We start from the raw sequence: 16,637 nt of genomic DNA on the forward strand, positions 1-16,637 counted from the left end.
CGCCACTGGTGCGTCACAAAAAGTGATGCACCGGTGGCGTAAAAGTGATGCACAGCCTCATAAATGAGGCTCAAAGAGTTTTTTCCTTGGAGTATTCCACACATACACCACTTAGCAGTGTCCATAGCCGACGATACTGATGGTCTGGTAGATATATCTAAGCTGATATTATTAATAGAGTTTTATTTATGAGTATTATATTGCTTGTTTTCAGATTCAGTACGTATCACTCCCCTGGAACCGCCTGAAACACAAGAGAGTGACATTAATTCAATACTTGCTGAAAAAGAGCAATTCCTATTGAGAGGGAGTATTGAAATATGGAGTAATAACAAGTTATGCTTAAGAAGATTGTTTCATAAAATATTAAATAAGAAATTTGTGAAAGCATATCCATGTAAGTGCCCTTAAAGAGGGTAGATATTAAGTTGAATTTCTAATCCATGTACTAGTTTTCCTTTTATCCCAGGGAAGAGTATAACGCACCAGGGACCAATACAATATTTATAAAGCCGTACCGCTTGTGGTGACTTTACTCACAATTGTAACATTTCAGTTCTTATGAACTATGATAATTGTATCAAAAACAATATCAAAGAGTAAACATTCAATAGTATCTGCTTGACATTTTCCTTTTCACTGCTTACCCAGGAAAGAACAGCTGGCCTATGGGCACATTCTATTTCTGCCACAAATAACAATGATGCTCTACTGTTCTTGCAAGTCACTACCTTCACAACCCTAATGAAAAAGGGACATCTCTTAAACCAAAAGAATTTTTAGTTTGTGGGAAACAGATATTGTCCTCATTTCATCTTAAGGCAGAGAGTTGTTTCCCAAATGTTATTAATGAACAAAACCATCAGTTTCAGCCCCTACTAAGAGGTAGTAGATTAATGGTCAAGGCTAAAGTCAGCAAGCTAGGGTTGAGCACAATATTCCTGTGCTTGATTTTATTGCTTGTGTTGGAATTCTTCAAGCTAATGGGGTCCTGAGTTGGACCACACACCAGCTGACATCATGACCTGAAGAAAAACGGTACCGGTAAATAGCAAGGCAAACCTACTATCACATGCCTTACTTGGCTACCTTTGAAGAAACCATCATCAGAGACTTAACTACCCCAGTAATAGGAAAACTCCTAACTATACAATGGCTATACATATATGGCCTCCTTTACAAGTCAATTGCGCCACCAGTTCGTGACTTTTTTAGACGTACCGGCGGCACAGTGTGCCTGCCCATATTTACAAGGTCACGTAAAGCCACCCTGTGTGACTTTTCCTGGCCTCGTAAATGTGGCCTCCTTTCATGCATTACTCGGCATGAAAGGGGCGTTTCATGGGTGTTGCTCTGGGTGTTCCCTAGCAACACTCATTGAACCCAACGCATTTCCAGATTTACAAAGTGTTGTAAACCTGTAAATGCGTCAGAAACCTACGCCTCCCTAGGGGTAGGTGCAGCTAGGGGAAATACTTTTATTTCGCCTCGTTTTTTGCTCTTTCTATGCTGCATTCAGCAGCACACATAGAAAGAGTGAAACACCATTATTGATTAGTTTTGTGCAATCAGGTGTCCCTTCCTGCACAACAACAGTTATCCCTGCAATGCTGGCACCCTTGCACCATGGCGTAAAGGTGTCTGCGTTGGGGCCCGGCTGCTGTTTGTGTGCCGGCGCAGGGGAGAAGGACAGGAATGCGCCTTATCTTGTAGATACGGCACAGCGAATTCCTGCCCTTTTATTTTGACATACAGCGGCACAGCAGGAAGGCGTGCTGCGCTGCTATGCATCAAAATATTGTAGATTAAGCCCATAATGTGTACTTCTGGTGCTCATGGAAAGACCCATAACAGTGCTAGATGATAGACAAGGAACAGTTTCCCAAGGAGTATATCCAGGTTATAAACAGCCACTAACTTTTTCCTGTCTTTAGTCTATCTTCCACTTTATCATTTTAAGAAGTTCCTTTCGGAAAGAGTGAGAGTCTCAGGTGCGGGTGTTCTCGACCCTCATATCTAGGAAATAAGCACCTTGGAGTCTCAGGTAACAGATGGACTAAAAGGCCACTGGTCTCTGTGTTGAACAGCATATTTGTTTGGAAACTCCAGAGTGGAGGTCTTGTGAGCAACCCCAAGGGGCTGCAATTGCATCCCTCTGGAAGCACCTTGTGGACCAGCTTTTCAGGATGATCAGCCAAAGCCTCACAGGAAGGGACCTGGCCACCAGGAAATACCTATGTAACTGAGGAACTCCTTTGGAGCAGGTGGGACATGTGATAGGGACCGGCACCACTGCAGATATCACGATAGAGACTTGATGTAGCAACTGGGAATCTTTGGCGTAAACCATCACTTAACATGAAGCTGATATCAGTGTAGCTCTATGGTACTCGGATATGAATGATGCCTGAAGAAGCCTGCAGATATGCTTATATCTGAGCAGAGGTCTGATATTAACACACTTTGGTCATGAGCCGAGGAGTCACCTGTCTTGAAGGCTTCTGAGCTGTCCTCTTCAGTGGGCTGCCAGCCAGACACTGGCCCGATGCTTGTCGCCAGTTGGTACTGAGTCAGGATGCAGTGCAGCTGCGAAAGGCTCAGCGCTGGGAATTCAGCCTTTAGGGACTGCCAGGTCATCTGAATGTGCACGTCAGGTACCAAAAATGAAATTAAAATAAGGTCCACAGTTATATAGCAAATAATGAGTTAATCTGGTGTTCTGTTGAAATTTGCAGCACTTATGTCCTTATTTGGCGTATGAAGTAATTCTGAAAATCTGCAAAGTTGGAATTATTTAACACATTTACAGTATCCTATTACAATACGCTTGTCGCAGTGACCAACCCATGCAGTATTCACACATTGTATTGTATTGTATTGTAATTGCATTTATATAGTGCTTACTACCCCTGACGAGGCGTCAAAGCGCTTTTTCGGCGAGTAGCACGCTACTCCGGGACCCATAGCGGATTAGTGTTGAAGTAGTATAGTGAAACATGCAAGAACATTTTAAGTGGACATGTGGCAAATCTGATAGATGGAATGTCCCTTAGCGAGCTATAGAACAACCAGCAAAACCACATAGAATACCTCCAACAAAAACATGCTTTAATAACGTGCTTCCCAAAAAGGGGCTAAAAGATGGACCACAAGCAGCAGCAAACTCTTTAACTGCAGCGGCACAAAATACGGCATGTGACATTTCCATTTACTTGTGACATGCTCATGCTCTGAGGTGCCAGGGGTCAAGATTAAAGGAAAGCACCCTTGGAGGGAGCTTGCACTTTGTTCTTCGCAATGTTCTACACTCTGAGGACAAGCATAATTAACATGTACTTTAAAAGCTATTACATTAACATTCATTGTACCTCAGAGTTCACCATGGCCCAAGGGCTTGAGTGTAAATATTGCAGTTTCTAAATACTTCCCAGATGTGGTAAAGGGTGTTCACGCGTCGTCTGTACCCCTCGAGGGATCCAAGTCACTTTTTAAGAATAGTTGTGTCTTACTCTCAAAATTAAGGTGTGATTTACCCCTCAACTCCTACTAAGAAAATACACTTACCAATTGGGTCCTAAATGAATCCACTACAAAGAAATGAGGGACAGCCTTTGTAAAGCAGTCAAGGTTTTCACAATTGTAATGTACGCCTATGTTTGTATGTAACTTAGACATGAGTTGGGTAATTTACTAACTCCCCCATCCACATTGATATGATTTACAGCTGTCATGAAGAACAATCTTGAACAGTCTTTTTACCTGTTCTCCTAGCCCTAAGTTTGCATACTTCAGAGCTGTATATAGGAATACTGTACACAGACATGCCATCTTTCCTAAATGTCATGTCCTAACCGTTGTTTACAAAAATATCGTCCCATTGGTGTAGATTTTCGATTATTAACTCCAACAGGGGGATATTTTTTTGAGGATATTTAGGACGCATTATTTATGGCAGGCGCTATTCTGGTCCCATCTCACATTTTAGGCACTGCTTAGCTATACTTTTTAAGTACTAGTAAATAGGACAAATTTTGGGATTGCTAAAATCAGTAAAAGAAATATGAGGGAAAAAATCCTTGCTTCTTTAATTACACACTATTTTCCCCACCGTGTTCTTACTTACAATAAATACCCCATTCCCCTATGAAAAGCGGAAACTCGAGTGACTGTGTCTACTTCCCACTCTTTCTGCAGCAGGGAAGTCTGGGCTTTCCAGTTGTTACTTGAGTCCACAGATAAGTGTACTTGAGTCCACAGATAAGTGTAGGAAAGGCACTTACACAGCTTTGTAAATATGAATAAAGTTACACCAGAGGGGGTGTTCACACTTTTTCATTGGATGTCTATGACTCCTCCTCTGACAATATTGTGACTACAATATCGTGACCACAATATCGAGTGACAAACAGAGAACAGGTAAGTGCACAGAGGGTGGGAAGAATTTACTATTCTTAATTACACATTTATGTACCTTGCATATATATTTATCACTAAGGCATATACATGCGATATTTGGTATAGAAAATGTATACGAATGTACCTTTCAATGTTTTGCCTCTCAATACGGTGGTCACGATATTGTGACCTGCAATAATTCACATTCGATATTCCCAGCCTACCCTCTGGGAACGGCCACAAATTAAAAGTGAGAAAAACCTACAAGTGCACAAGTTAGTCACACAAGTAACTTACATGTTATTATTTCACTGACTAACACCAGTGCATGCACTTACATAAATACAGTGCTCGGTAAACACATGTATAATGTACTCCTATTTACTGGCATAAAAATTGTGCAAATTTTGTAAATTTGGGCCCTAGCCGTGATTACAAAAGTCACCAAAATCTGTCTGCTACACCCTATTCTGAAGGAAAAATCTAATAATTAGCGGTAATAATTGCACCCAATGAATTATCAATCCTGATGAATAAGACTTCACTGGGTGCGCTAATTAGTTTTTACCCTCAGGCAACAGCGTAGCATGGGTTGCCAGCGCCCTGGGCAAGGTAAGTATCCTTTCACTTTTCTTTTAAAATTTTACGTCCCTAAAAATACCCCTAAGAATTTTGCACCCGGGGCAACTGCCCCTGTGGGCCCACCCTACCATCAGGGTCACTCATAACTAGGGCCAAAATCTTTTATATCAAGCATGTTGTGAAGGAAGCGGGACTATTCAGCCAAGCTGAGCTGGAGTTGATGAGGGAGCAAGACATATTTCCATATCACACATCATCTAACCGTGGAACCCGCTCTATGTACCTGAGACAGCTGAGCACTCGGCGTGGCCAACAAATGCGCCGCGTTGTTAAGTTTGCTGAAGAACTGATCGGCCAGGTGACCGAATCCCACGTTGCGGATCCATTCCAACAGCAGCCGCAAGCAGGCGCGGATCTTCACACCTTTCGACCACCGAAAGCAACCCAACATGGGCCCTGTGCAGAGGAAAGACAGAATCACAGTTATTATACCTCTGCCAAGCTTCTCTGAAGCGGCTTCCCAGGAACTCGGAGTAAAGCTGGAGTCTCTGGAAAACACATGTTGAAAAGCTCGAGCCAACATCTTCTCTCCAGAGCTGAAATGAAATACAAAGAATGTACAGTGATGATCTTGTGTTAATGGAAGATGCTGCAGGGACTGCTTTGGAGAGTGGTTAACACAACATTCCAAAGAGATCCAGGAATTCTCCGGGGTGCATCTTGCGCTCCTTCACTTCCTCTCCATAAAAGTCAAGCTTGAGGTCGCAAGAACAAGGTTTCCAAGTAAAAGAGTCGAGGCTTCAGCGAGGGGAACAAACAACAGAAAAGAATACTGTCCAACTCTAAAGGAAGCATAAGGTTTACATGCACTGAACAACCTGGGTTTCATCAGAATGCGTTTAACAAAGAATCATGAATCGCAAAGGGAACACCAACCAATCCAAAGGGAAATTCATGCGTAACCAAGCTTCTAGGTCTTGCCTCCAGTTAGGGGTCTCTCTATTTTATGGCCAGGAATCAGCAAGCTTCGGAGTTCATATTCACACCCCCCTCATGGACCAAGACTAGACTGGAGAGGTAAATCAGCATGTCCCAAGATCACACAGTGCACCACGGCGAGATTCAAAACGAGTCGAAAGTAAGGTGGGACAGTGTCAAGCCTGAGTGTGTTCAGTCTGGGGGTCAGCCGTGCTGCTGCAGCTGCTCTGTAATGGATGCTTTGGGATCCGACGGGAAGGAGACAGGAGCCCTGTAATGGCTCTGTGAAGGAGTACATTCCAATACCCACCTCTGCAAAAGGTTGAGGTTTAACTGGAGCTGTTGAACTAGTTGAGAACCTGCCAACCTGTCTTCTGCCCCGCACCACTAAGACTGGATCCCTCAGTGATCTTTTGTGAGCATAATAACCAATGCAATATCTGACACAAAGAATGATTCCTGCCAAAGTCTACCAGTATCTCGTGTATTCTGTCAAATTCCATACCACGCCTCGTGTCAGTAATAAAGTCTATTAGAATGTGTTTAATCTATTTACTGGCCTATGCTTCTGTGTAGCACCCTCCGAGGCCTGGGTCCTTTTGTTCCTCAAAGTGCTGCTTGCAGATGCAGAAGGGACGGAATACGACTAAAAATGAGTTATCGAAATGTGCACCACTTTATTTCCAAGCAGCAGCTGCATACGAGGACCCAGATTTAGTATGATTCTACATCAGGGTTGTGTCAGATTTCAGATTTCATTAGTCTTTATTTCGAATAAAATTCATAAAAGACGACATACATTACATAAAATTTTTAAAAAACTACTGAAAACATGCACACGATTTATATATGAAAAAAGTATAGCAATAATCGACATACAATTGTTTCCTAACAATTAATTTAAAAGGGTTTTCAATTTCGTTGAACGGATCAGCCATGCCCACCCCAAAAATTTGGCTACGCAAATCACAGACATTTCAGTTCGTATATAACGTAGTTTCAACAGGGCATCACGATGTTCCCCACAATTCAAGGTTATACATATAGGTTTCAGCCATTTCAATCGAGGGGATCGATATACCGGGCATGCAAAAAACAGATGGCCAATGCTTTCTACCTGGTCGGGACAAAAAGGACATTTATTACTTCCATTCTTCGCCCATTTCGTGGTAAAGGAGTTGATAGGCAATGTACCCACCCGAAACTGATGATACAGTTTACGGTCTAGGGTTTTGCAAATCAAATCCCAATAGGGCTCAAGGGACGGTGTTACCTTATGTATTAAAAAAAGTCCCGTAAGACTGTTGTTCGAAGAATGGGTGACCAGTGTAGATTTTTTTGTGGCCCAGAAAAGATCCTTAAACTCTTGTTTCGATGGAAACCTAGAGCATTCAGGATATGTCCACAGTTCAGAGAGGCCCATTGAATGCAATATTTGTTTCACCTCTCGGAGCCATGGAATTCTATGAGCACCCCACAATGATTTAATCTCATCCAACTCATGGGCAAAGAGGCTAAGCTCTGGAGTCAGGGTTGTGTCATTTTTGTGGCGCAGCCCCAACGCAAAATCATTTTGGCATTTACTAAGCCACACAAAGCCACTCGGAATGGTTACATGGTTTAGTAAATACAAGGTAATGCAACACAACACATAGCGCTGCATTGCATTACTTTGCACCGGGTAGGCATTCTATGGATGGAGCATGGGCAGTCCCACGGATCCACTGATATATTCTGAGGCAAACCCAGATTTACCAAGACTTCCAAACTTGGGGTTTGTGCCAAATTGGTCTGCGTATTCGACAGAGGCGTAAGAAAGACAAATATAACTATTTCTTCTCGTTACTTCCTCTATCCATGTGTGCTGAAGAAATAAGACTATGCCCCTTTGGAATGTTTTTGTGCAAGTAAATACTCCTTCCTGCACAACAGCAATCTTGCCCATAACACAGGCCCCCTTGCACCACCTGGAGGGGAGCCCGCATAGGCCCTAGGCAGTACACAGTGGGGCATATGTACAAGGGGACTGTGCCACCAGGACTTCATTTTTTTTTCGACGTTCCGGTGGTGTAATGCCCTGCACCTAATTTACAAAGCAGCCTTTTATTTTATTTATTTGTGCGTTTTTATATAGCACGGACTTTACCCGAAGGTGTCAGAGCACTTCACAGTAGGAACAGAACTGATACATGAGAACATTACAAGTGAACAAAATACTAAAGCAAACGTTACATTAAATGAAGCAAAAATGACAATCGTGAGCCAACAAAATACAAGAGGTAGTAAACGGTGCATTACAAAAGTGACCATCATGAACCAACAAAATACAAGAGGTAGCAAACCGTGCATTACAGGAGGAAAAAGTGAAGTGTGCAGGTTACAAAAGCGTACAAAGTAAACATAGAGGTATAATACTGCAATATATGGAGGGCACTCAAGCACAAGAACAAACGTTACGTAGGCCATTGTGGCACTTGCGCTGGTATCGAAAATAAACACATGTAAGAGGTAGAAAACAGTGTGTTACAAGAGAAAGTGACACTTTGCATGGCCTAACGCCACTCTTTAAACATGGTACCCTTTAACACAGGTATCTGCATGAGAGGGGTGCGCAATGGGTGTTGCTGTGGGCATTCCACTGCAACATCCATTGCTTTTTGACACTGCCCTAGATTCACAAGGATCTGTAAATCTGAGGCAGTGCCAAAAACTAATGCCATGCAAAAGCAGGCGTTAGATTGGTGCAACGAGGAGAAATACTTTTATTTCTCCTTGTTTTTGCTTTTTCTAACACCTAAAAACTACCCCGACTGCCCAAGATCTGAAAACAACTCGACCCTCATGAGCCCAAAAAACGACACCCCCAACCCTGAGCCCTAAATGCTACCTCCAACCCTTAAAAACTATCCCCACCCCACAAAACCCATCCCAGCCACACTTACCAGACAGCTTCCTCTCCCGATCATTCCCCTTCCTGTGCCCACCCATCCAGGCATCGAGATCGCACAGTGCCTTAAAGTTGAGGCAAGCTCGGTTCCGCTGGTGGGGAAATGGTACGCCTGGCTCAACGCGTGTTTTAATCCCTTGGGCGTGGCCGCGATTCTGCGCCTGTGCGGCAGAATCGCGAGTGGGCGGGTTTATGATGGCCCCCAGCCGTCATCAGCACACGAGCCCCGTGATGCATGACGGCTGGGGGCCGTCATCAGCATCGAAGGGGTTAAAGGCCGTTTCTCCCCCAGAAAGCTTAGTGACTGGAGTGAGAATGTTTCTCACAGGTTGTAGCCGGTGTAGCCACAGGGATGTGCAGGAGATCAGGAGACACTGACACATTCTAGAGGACAATGTTAATGTGTACCCCGCCCCCATTCCTCACTGCGTAATTTGTTGGCGGTGATCTTTACTTGCACCTCTTATGGGTCAGCTCCCAGACACTATGGCATGTGTAGACAGGCACAGTCGTAGGCACTGCACATACACTGATGCCAGTTTGGCCTTGGTTTATGTTGGATTCCCTTGTTGGACTTGCAATTTATCTGCACTGACTGCATGGCCAGGTGTAATCCTACGCCTCCTTTGATGATTGGCATATATCACATCTATGGGTGCTCAAGCAGGAAAGAAAGCATGTGCTTCTTCATGCAAACCTGAAATTCACCTATTTCCATGCTGTTTTGGCCTGGATGTGTGACAAGTTCTAAACCTTTACCTTCACTTCGAACCATATGCTGACACTGAGGAAGAAACAGTGGGGCATATTATCAAGACAGGCGATAAAATTATCGCCGCTTTATCGACAGAAAACTGCCAATAAAGCTGCGATAATGGACTTGATAATATGCTCTTTCCAATCAAAGCCCATGGTAGATGTCTTCACATCTAACATGGGCTTCGATTGGAATTCCATAGAGCATATTATCAAGCCCATTATCGCCGCTTTATCTGCAGTTTTCTGCAGATAAAGCGGCGATAATTTTATCGCCTGTCTTGATAATATGCCCCAGTATTTTTGGTGAAATGGGTTAGAATACCACAGCTTTGGGATGAGACCTGCGTAACCGACCTATGACAAATTCAGAAGTCTTCCATTCCGTCAGTCGCGGAGGTCAGTCATAGAATTTTGTTTTGCAGGCACCGATTATCATTAGATATTGAGGCGGCCCCTCCACTTATTAAGAACATAGGGCCTTATTTATGAGGGCTTGCGACAGTTTTGCGCTTCCGTTGCATCACTTTTTGTGACGCATTAGCGGCGTAAAACATGCCTCCTGGTGCGCCCTATTTACAAAGTGACGCATCTAAGCAGTTGCGTCACTTTGTAATTCCCTGCGCTACATTATACCTGCGTCAGGTATAATGTATGCAGGGTGGGTGTTCCCACACAAGTAAGCCTCGTAGAAGTGGCGCAGTAAAATCTATGAGATTTCACTGCGCCACTTCTAGAGTGCAAATGCGTCAATATCGTATGCCTGCTTCACAGCAGGCGTAAGACTGAAGCAGGCCCTTGCCCCATGTGAAAGAACACATTGCTGAAGTTGCGTCACTTTTGCGACTCACTCCAGCCATGCGTCACTTTTGCGCCATCAGATACGTCAGAAATACTGACGGATCTGTAACTCCTTGCACCATGAGGCGTCGTACTGTAAATATGACGCATCACTGGTGTCGCAAGGAGGGCGCACTGAGAAGTGATGCATCGCTGCTTTCACGCAGCAATGCGCCACTTCTCATAAATGAGGCCCACAGAACTCATCTACATTTAAAATAAAACAAGCCTGCATACTTTGGGGCCTACATTATGAGCGGCTTGGCGGATATTTATTGAAGTGCAACACAGTTGGAATTTACTGGATGCGATTAGAAAATGTCAGTGAAGAACATGCGGATTTTGGTGCTTACTGCACCAAGATCTGCACGTTAAAAACAGTAATTACAGAGCATTTTTTCCTTGTTGAATTCCAGTAGGTAGGGCCTGTCAGTACTAAACAAGGTATGAGAATTTTATTGCACCTAATAATGTACTGGTGACACATCTGCATAACTTGTAATCCGGATCCCCCTGGACACAGGGGTTTGCACAGGGGTCGTAGGGCAGACGCCACTCGTAAGAAGCAATTACAGTGTGGACTTGTTATCCAATCGATGGTGCACTACCTCCAGCCTCCGTTCCCTTGGGCCTCTCTTAGACACAGATTAAAAACAGCCTCGCTTTCTCTTTTCTTCCGAGCCTCTTGTCCTGTTGCAAAAATAGCAGGGCTCTGTATTATTAATGCCCCGACTTACTCTTGCACGCCTCTCTGATTACAGGGCCTGACAAAGCAATTCAGTAACTTGATAAAATGAGGTCTTAACATGAGAGAAGTTAACATATTCGATCAGTTTTCCACAGTGCAAACGTCTCCAGGGACTCCATGATGGAATGCAGCAGTCCGGCTCCCAGTGGACAGCCACAGAGGTAGACATCTTGGAAAGGTGTAAGACTTGAATTATGTAATAATGAAGGCCATTCCTTTCCGCTCCAAGGGCCAGTATTTTTAGCTTCTTCCGGAAAGGTAGACGGCCCTTGCTCATGACATTTTCTAGCTGTTAGGGGCATGTTTTCTGCAGAGTGTGCAGGTACCTCAAATTAACCATCCTCCCAAGGTACATACCAGAATTTTAGTAAATCTAACCACCTCAAACTAGCTTCTCACAGATTTGCCTTTAGTCACTGTATCAAATTGTAGCCTGTTTTTTATGAGATGGGTAGCCTGAGTAGGTGCGCAAAGGCCATGTTTGGAACACTCCACCTAAGTATCTCTCCTTGATCCAGCCCTACGCTGACGTGAGCCGCGACGGAGTTCAAACCTAACGGGCTCTACATACAAACTATTTCAAAAACATTACAATTTAGCAGGAACACATATACCATTTAGTGGGCATTGAATCAGCTAGATCCGCCATTCACTAGACATAGAACTTCTTGAGAAGAAGACCTCACCCACAAGACTCTCAGCAAGATTTCAGCGGGCCTTCTCTCGTCCGGTCTTTGGGTTACCGCCCTCCTCTCACTGCATACACTAATGTGTATCCTTGTACTGCATAGAGGACGTGGTGGAACGATAAACATTCATGGCTAGGTAGAATAAGCTAATATAGCCGGAAGAATAATAACTACAAATCAGCCACAACCAGATCTCCATTTTTTCCCATAATGGGCAGAGGGGTGGGACCTATCTGCTGCCACAGTCTGTGAATCCTGTAAGAAAACAATTGGTAGACACCAATTCAGTGACCACAGACAAGATGACTTTTGAATCTTTATAAACAGTTGATGTTGCTTAGTGTATTACATCTCAAAGCTTGAATTCTCTGAGACACGCGGAATTTAAAACAAAATAGTTCTCATTTTTAATACAGCTCACAGTATTCTTAGACAAATTGCTTTAGGGATCCATTTCATTTAAAATGTAGAAATAGAAGATCATTACCAAATAACGATTTATAAGACATAAATAAATCTATGGCTCTTACTGTCGCGGTAAGCACTGACTACTAAAACACCAGATGGGAATGCCAGAACAGAGATGAATTACAAGTATTCCTGCTCCGGTCGAGTGTGTCAGGAAAACAGGTCGAGCAGCCTTTTCATCTGCCACTATCTCAGCAGGTTGCTAAATTGCCTTTCCTTTGCACTTATGCTTCCTTCTTCCTAAAAAGTGAATGCTGCTATTCATTCAGGCACCGTGCATCCTGTACCACTAAAGTAGTAATAGCAAACTAATATTCCAGCACTGTTGGAAGAGGGCAGAGATGAATTTGCATGGAGCACATCCAAGTGAAGAGTTGAGTCCACAGCTGGCTGGACACTCTCCTGCCAGATGGTTGTTAGAACATTGCTGCCGGGCGGTGACGTGGGAAGGGGGAGGGGCAGGGTGGGGGGGTAGTAAACTATGGATGACGGCCGATTACAGGTAAGTAAACATATAAATAAATAAAACGAATTTCGTTGTGCGCACTGCATCGCATTTGGCGATGCAGTTCGCGCAACGAAATTCATTTTATTTATTTTTATGTTTACTTACCTGTAATCGGCCTTCATCCATAGTCTACTACCCCCCTCCCTGCACCTCCCCACGTCACTGCCCGGCAGCAGTTCTCACCACTAACCGCTACTGCTCTCTCTGAATCAAAGAGCACCCATTGAAGTATACTGCAAAGCCTGGCTCTCCCTTCTACAAGTGTGTCCCACGCAGCTCGCAAGAATGCAGCAATCCACAAATCTGTCTGGGGAATTCCTCTACCTTCACCCACTCCTCTAGCTATCCCTGGGTCTCCCAAAATGAAATCCAGAATTTTCCATGGATTGTATTGTTCACAGGCACACATACACCCAGCACATGCATAGAACCTACACGCACTGCACAGCACAGCAAATCTTCCATGTATAGTGCCACTCACAGGCACACATACCCCCAGCACATGCAGGTAACACACAAGTACTGCACATCACTGCATCACTTATGTATTGCACCATTCACAGGAACACATACACCCAGCTAATGTATAACACCCACCCACACTGCGCAGCACTACATATCAATCCAATGTAGGCCAAGGGTGAGTTACACACACTGTAGGCAACATTTAAATGAGTGAACCTGTAGGTCTCAATCCTTTGACACAGATAAAAAAGACTTGTTCTCTTCTACTGATCACTACACGTTTGCTCCCACCGCTATCCTGGTGCTGTTTAACTCCTAACAAAATCAGTAGCCTTTCACCACTAATCCATGAGACAGGCCTACGTCATGGAGCACACGCATGAGCCGCGCTTACCCACGACCGCAAAATTCATCCCCAGGGATCCAGACACATGACAGTGGGGGTACTCACAGCATGTGTTCACATCCATCAACATGTGAGGGACATTTCTGTACTACACAATGACATTGTACAGCTATGCAGAGGTTCTGTGATGGACATAGTCAACCACCCTGCAGTAGGGTTTTCTGTAATCTATGAGTCTAGTTTTCATCTAATTCTTCCAACTTTTATATATGTTGTATGAGAAACTTACGCATACCTTGTGCTTTAAGTCTTAGTCACCAACAAGACGGTGATTTCCAAAATCTTGTGTCAAAATGTATAACTATGCAAAAGATTTCTTAATTCTTGAAAAGAACTAAGTTGACTATCTTATTGGCATACAAACACTGTTCAACACATCTAAGTTCAAGTAGCACTATGCATGTATTTGGGATGTTTCCTTTAATGGATGAATTGTGCAAAACTATCATAAAGACATGTTTGGTCATTGAGAGATCCTGTTTATAAAGCTAAGCTGGTGAAGACTTGTTGAGTCCCGATCCGCACCGCAAGACTCACCCTTTTCCATCAGCTGGTTGAAGAGTAAGGTGTTGGAGAAGAAGAAGAGATAAGCAAACATCTGTGAGGCGATCTCAGGGTGGACTTCATACTGGTGGAGAAGGTCCAGTGTGGCTTGATAAATCAGCACGACTCGCCGAACTTCATCAGGCACCTGAGCCGATAACCGCCAGGCCTCACTCGGCAATGGGCTGCCCTCGAGGAAGGCTGGCAATGACACATACAAGGCCTAAAAGGCAACACAGAGTTCATTACTGACGTGAATCAAAGGGGATCACACCCACCTGCCAAATTTCATTTCTCCTTCTGTAAAACAAAAACTTGATTCTAAATCAACGTCTCACCCCCTCACCCCCCCCCCTGCAATTTTCCTGACTAGACATTAATTAAAAAATCTCTATCTACCTGTTGTCTATAGACACCAGGAAAGATAGGAATTTATGGAGAAGGGCTTCTCACAAAGTTGGAAACAAAAAAGCCAGCCGAAAGAGACACTCAAAACACCAGGAAGGCGCAATATTGATGTACGAACCCAACACTTTATTAATGTCATATAACCCATTTTTAACCTACAGAAGAAGCATTTATGGATATTTTCCCGTTTCCTTTTTCCAGAAAGCTCTTAGTGCAACGAGCGTAACAGCTTTCCACTGTGACAGATTTATTTTTCACTTGGTATCCCCTTTAAAGCTGGAGTACTACCAAACTATACTTACTAAAATCATGTCTGATACACACCCAAAGCTGGACCAGAGCTAAAAGAAGCCCTGGAAAATGTTTCCATACTGCAAAGAGCAAATGATTAAAGCAAATGAGACAAAACTGCTACAGGGAGTTTGGAGAAAGAGGTACCTCAGATAAAAATATATTTTTTTAAAAGGGAACAAACAATTTGGTTCACACCACAGTTTTTCAAATATATTGACTAAAAAGACATTCGATTTTACAACAAGTTTTAAATGACATTTATACAATGGTCTAATACTTCTTAGACTGCCACAGTAGCAAGGACCATTATCACTCAGAAGAGGAAAATCATGCATATACCTATGGGAAGAGGGTAGGTTGCTGCTTTTGGGCTGCTTTACGGCTAGATGAGCTATGTATCTCTGTGCCATTATAACCCTTAGCCTAGCTGACAGTGAAGTTGCAGTTCATATCGGATAAAGAATATGGATGTGTTCAGACTTAAAAACAGGATGCAATGATTACAGAAATAGACGCCTGCCTCTGAGCAACCCGGGAACGTTTGAAAGAAATTCCCCCAGGCATAAACTACGAAGCGAACTGCAGTAATATTCTGTCGAGAGATTCTGGTTAAAATGCAAATAGGAGTCCGAGCCGCTGCTCTGTTCGTCAATCAGAAATCGCCGACCATTAACATGAAGCCCTGATGAGAGTCCCGGAACCAGCAGACTGGGCCTTGAAACGTGTTGACACTTTTTTTCAACATGGATGAATTTGAATAAACTTGTTGTGACATGAGGGATTTGCATTGAATCGTATGCCCCACGCACACACTATAAATATTTCCCCGTGTTTGGCACATGTTTGGCCCAAAAACAAGATAGCAATAAGAGTATTCTATTTTCTGATGTTATGATGCAAAAGTTCAACGTTGTTGTATATATATATGTGTCTGTAAATCCCACAAGCGAGCGCGAACGCCCGCGATGCCTTTCCCAGCCGCTTCGGTGAAGGCGGTCCGTTACGAGGCAGGCAGCCTCTTCAAATTACACCAAAATCGTGCTTTTACCTTGCTCAAAACACGGCAGTAATGGACACAAACCAGAATTCTGTGCAGCAGACAGAGATTTATTCGTCAAAATGGTCTTACAGGCAAGAGAAACACTCGACGCGTTTCAGTGCTAACGCACCTTAGTCATATGTGTCTGTATATAAGTATTGCATGCACTGCCTATTGTGAATAGCCATAAGTATTTTTCATGTTTTGTATGTTAATTTGAAAAATGTGTGTCTCTTTACTTCTCATGCAACTAAAATCTTTTTAGGTTTTGCCTGGCGTCCGCTGCGCAGCAGCGTTCGCGCAGGCGAAATCTGTTGATCTACACTATGTGGCAATGTCCCGCCTTAGTCTACCATTGGCTAGCTCCATAAATGGAGGCTAGCCATTGGCAGACATTGTTGTCCGTCACTCTTTCCCCCGTCAGGACGCGAATCGGGGGCGTTCCCGTGCGTTTTTAAGTCCCGCCCCCTTTTTTCGTCACCCGCCCCTTATTTCGTCACGGCATTTTGTTTTTGTGTTCATTACGAGTATGAGAGGTAAGACCTTTTTATTATTTATTTTTAGTAACTGT

General features: G+C 43.6%; 1 protein-coding gene across 1 annotated transcript in view; it reads right to left on the minus strand.

The window, feature by feature from the left end:
* RADIL (Rap associating with DIL domain) overlaps nucleotides 1–16,637 on the minus strand; it is a 444,288-nt gene that overhangs the window by 38,582 nt on the left and 389,069 nt on the right. Inside the window, exons 8-10 of the mRNA XM_078665013.1 lie at nucleotides 14,320–14,548; nucleotides 5,261–5,433; nucleotides 2,487–2,637 (exon numbers count right to left, since the gene is read on the minus strand). Of these exons, the coding sequence (XP_078521139.1) occupies nucleotides 2,487–2,637; nucleotides 5,261–5,433; nucleotides 14,320–14,548 (553 nt within the window). The remainder of the gene's footprint in view (nucleotides 1–2,486; nucleotides 2,638–5,260; nucleotides 5,434–14,319; nucleotides 14,549–16,637) is intronic.

Source organism: Lissotriton helveticus, chromosome 10 (assembly GCF_964261635.1).
Source record: "Lissotriton helveticus chromosome 10, aLisHel1.1, whole genome shotgun sequence".
NCBI classification, from domain to species: Eukaryota; Metazoa; Chordata; class Amphibia; order Caudata; family Salamandridae; genus Lissotriton; species Lissotriton helveticus.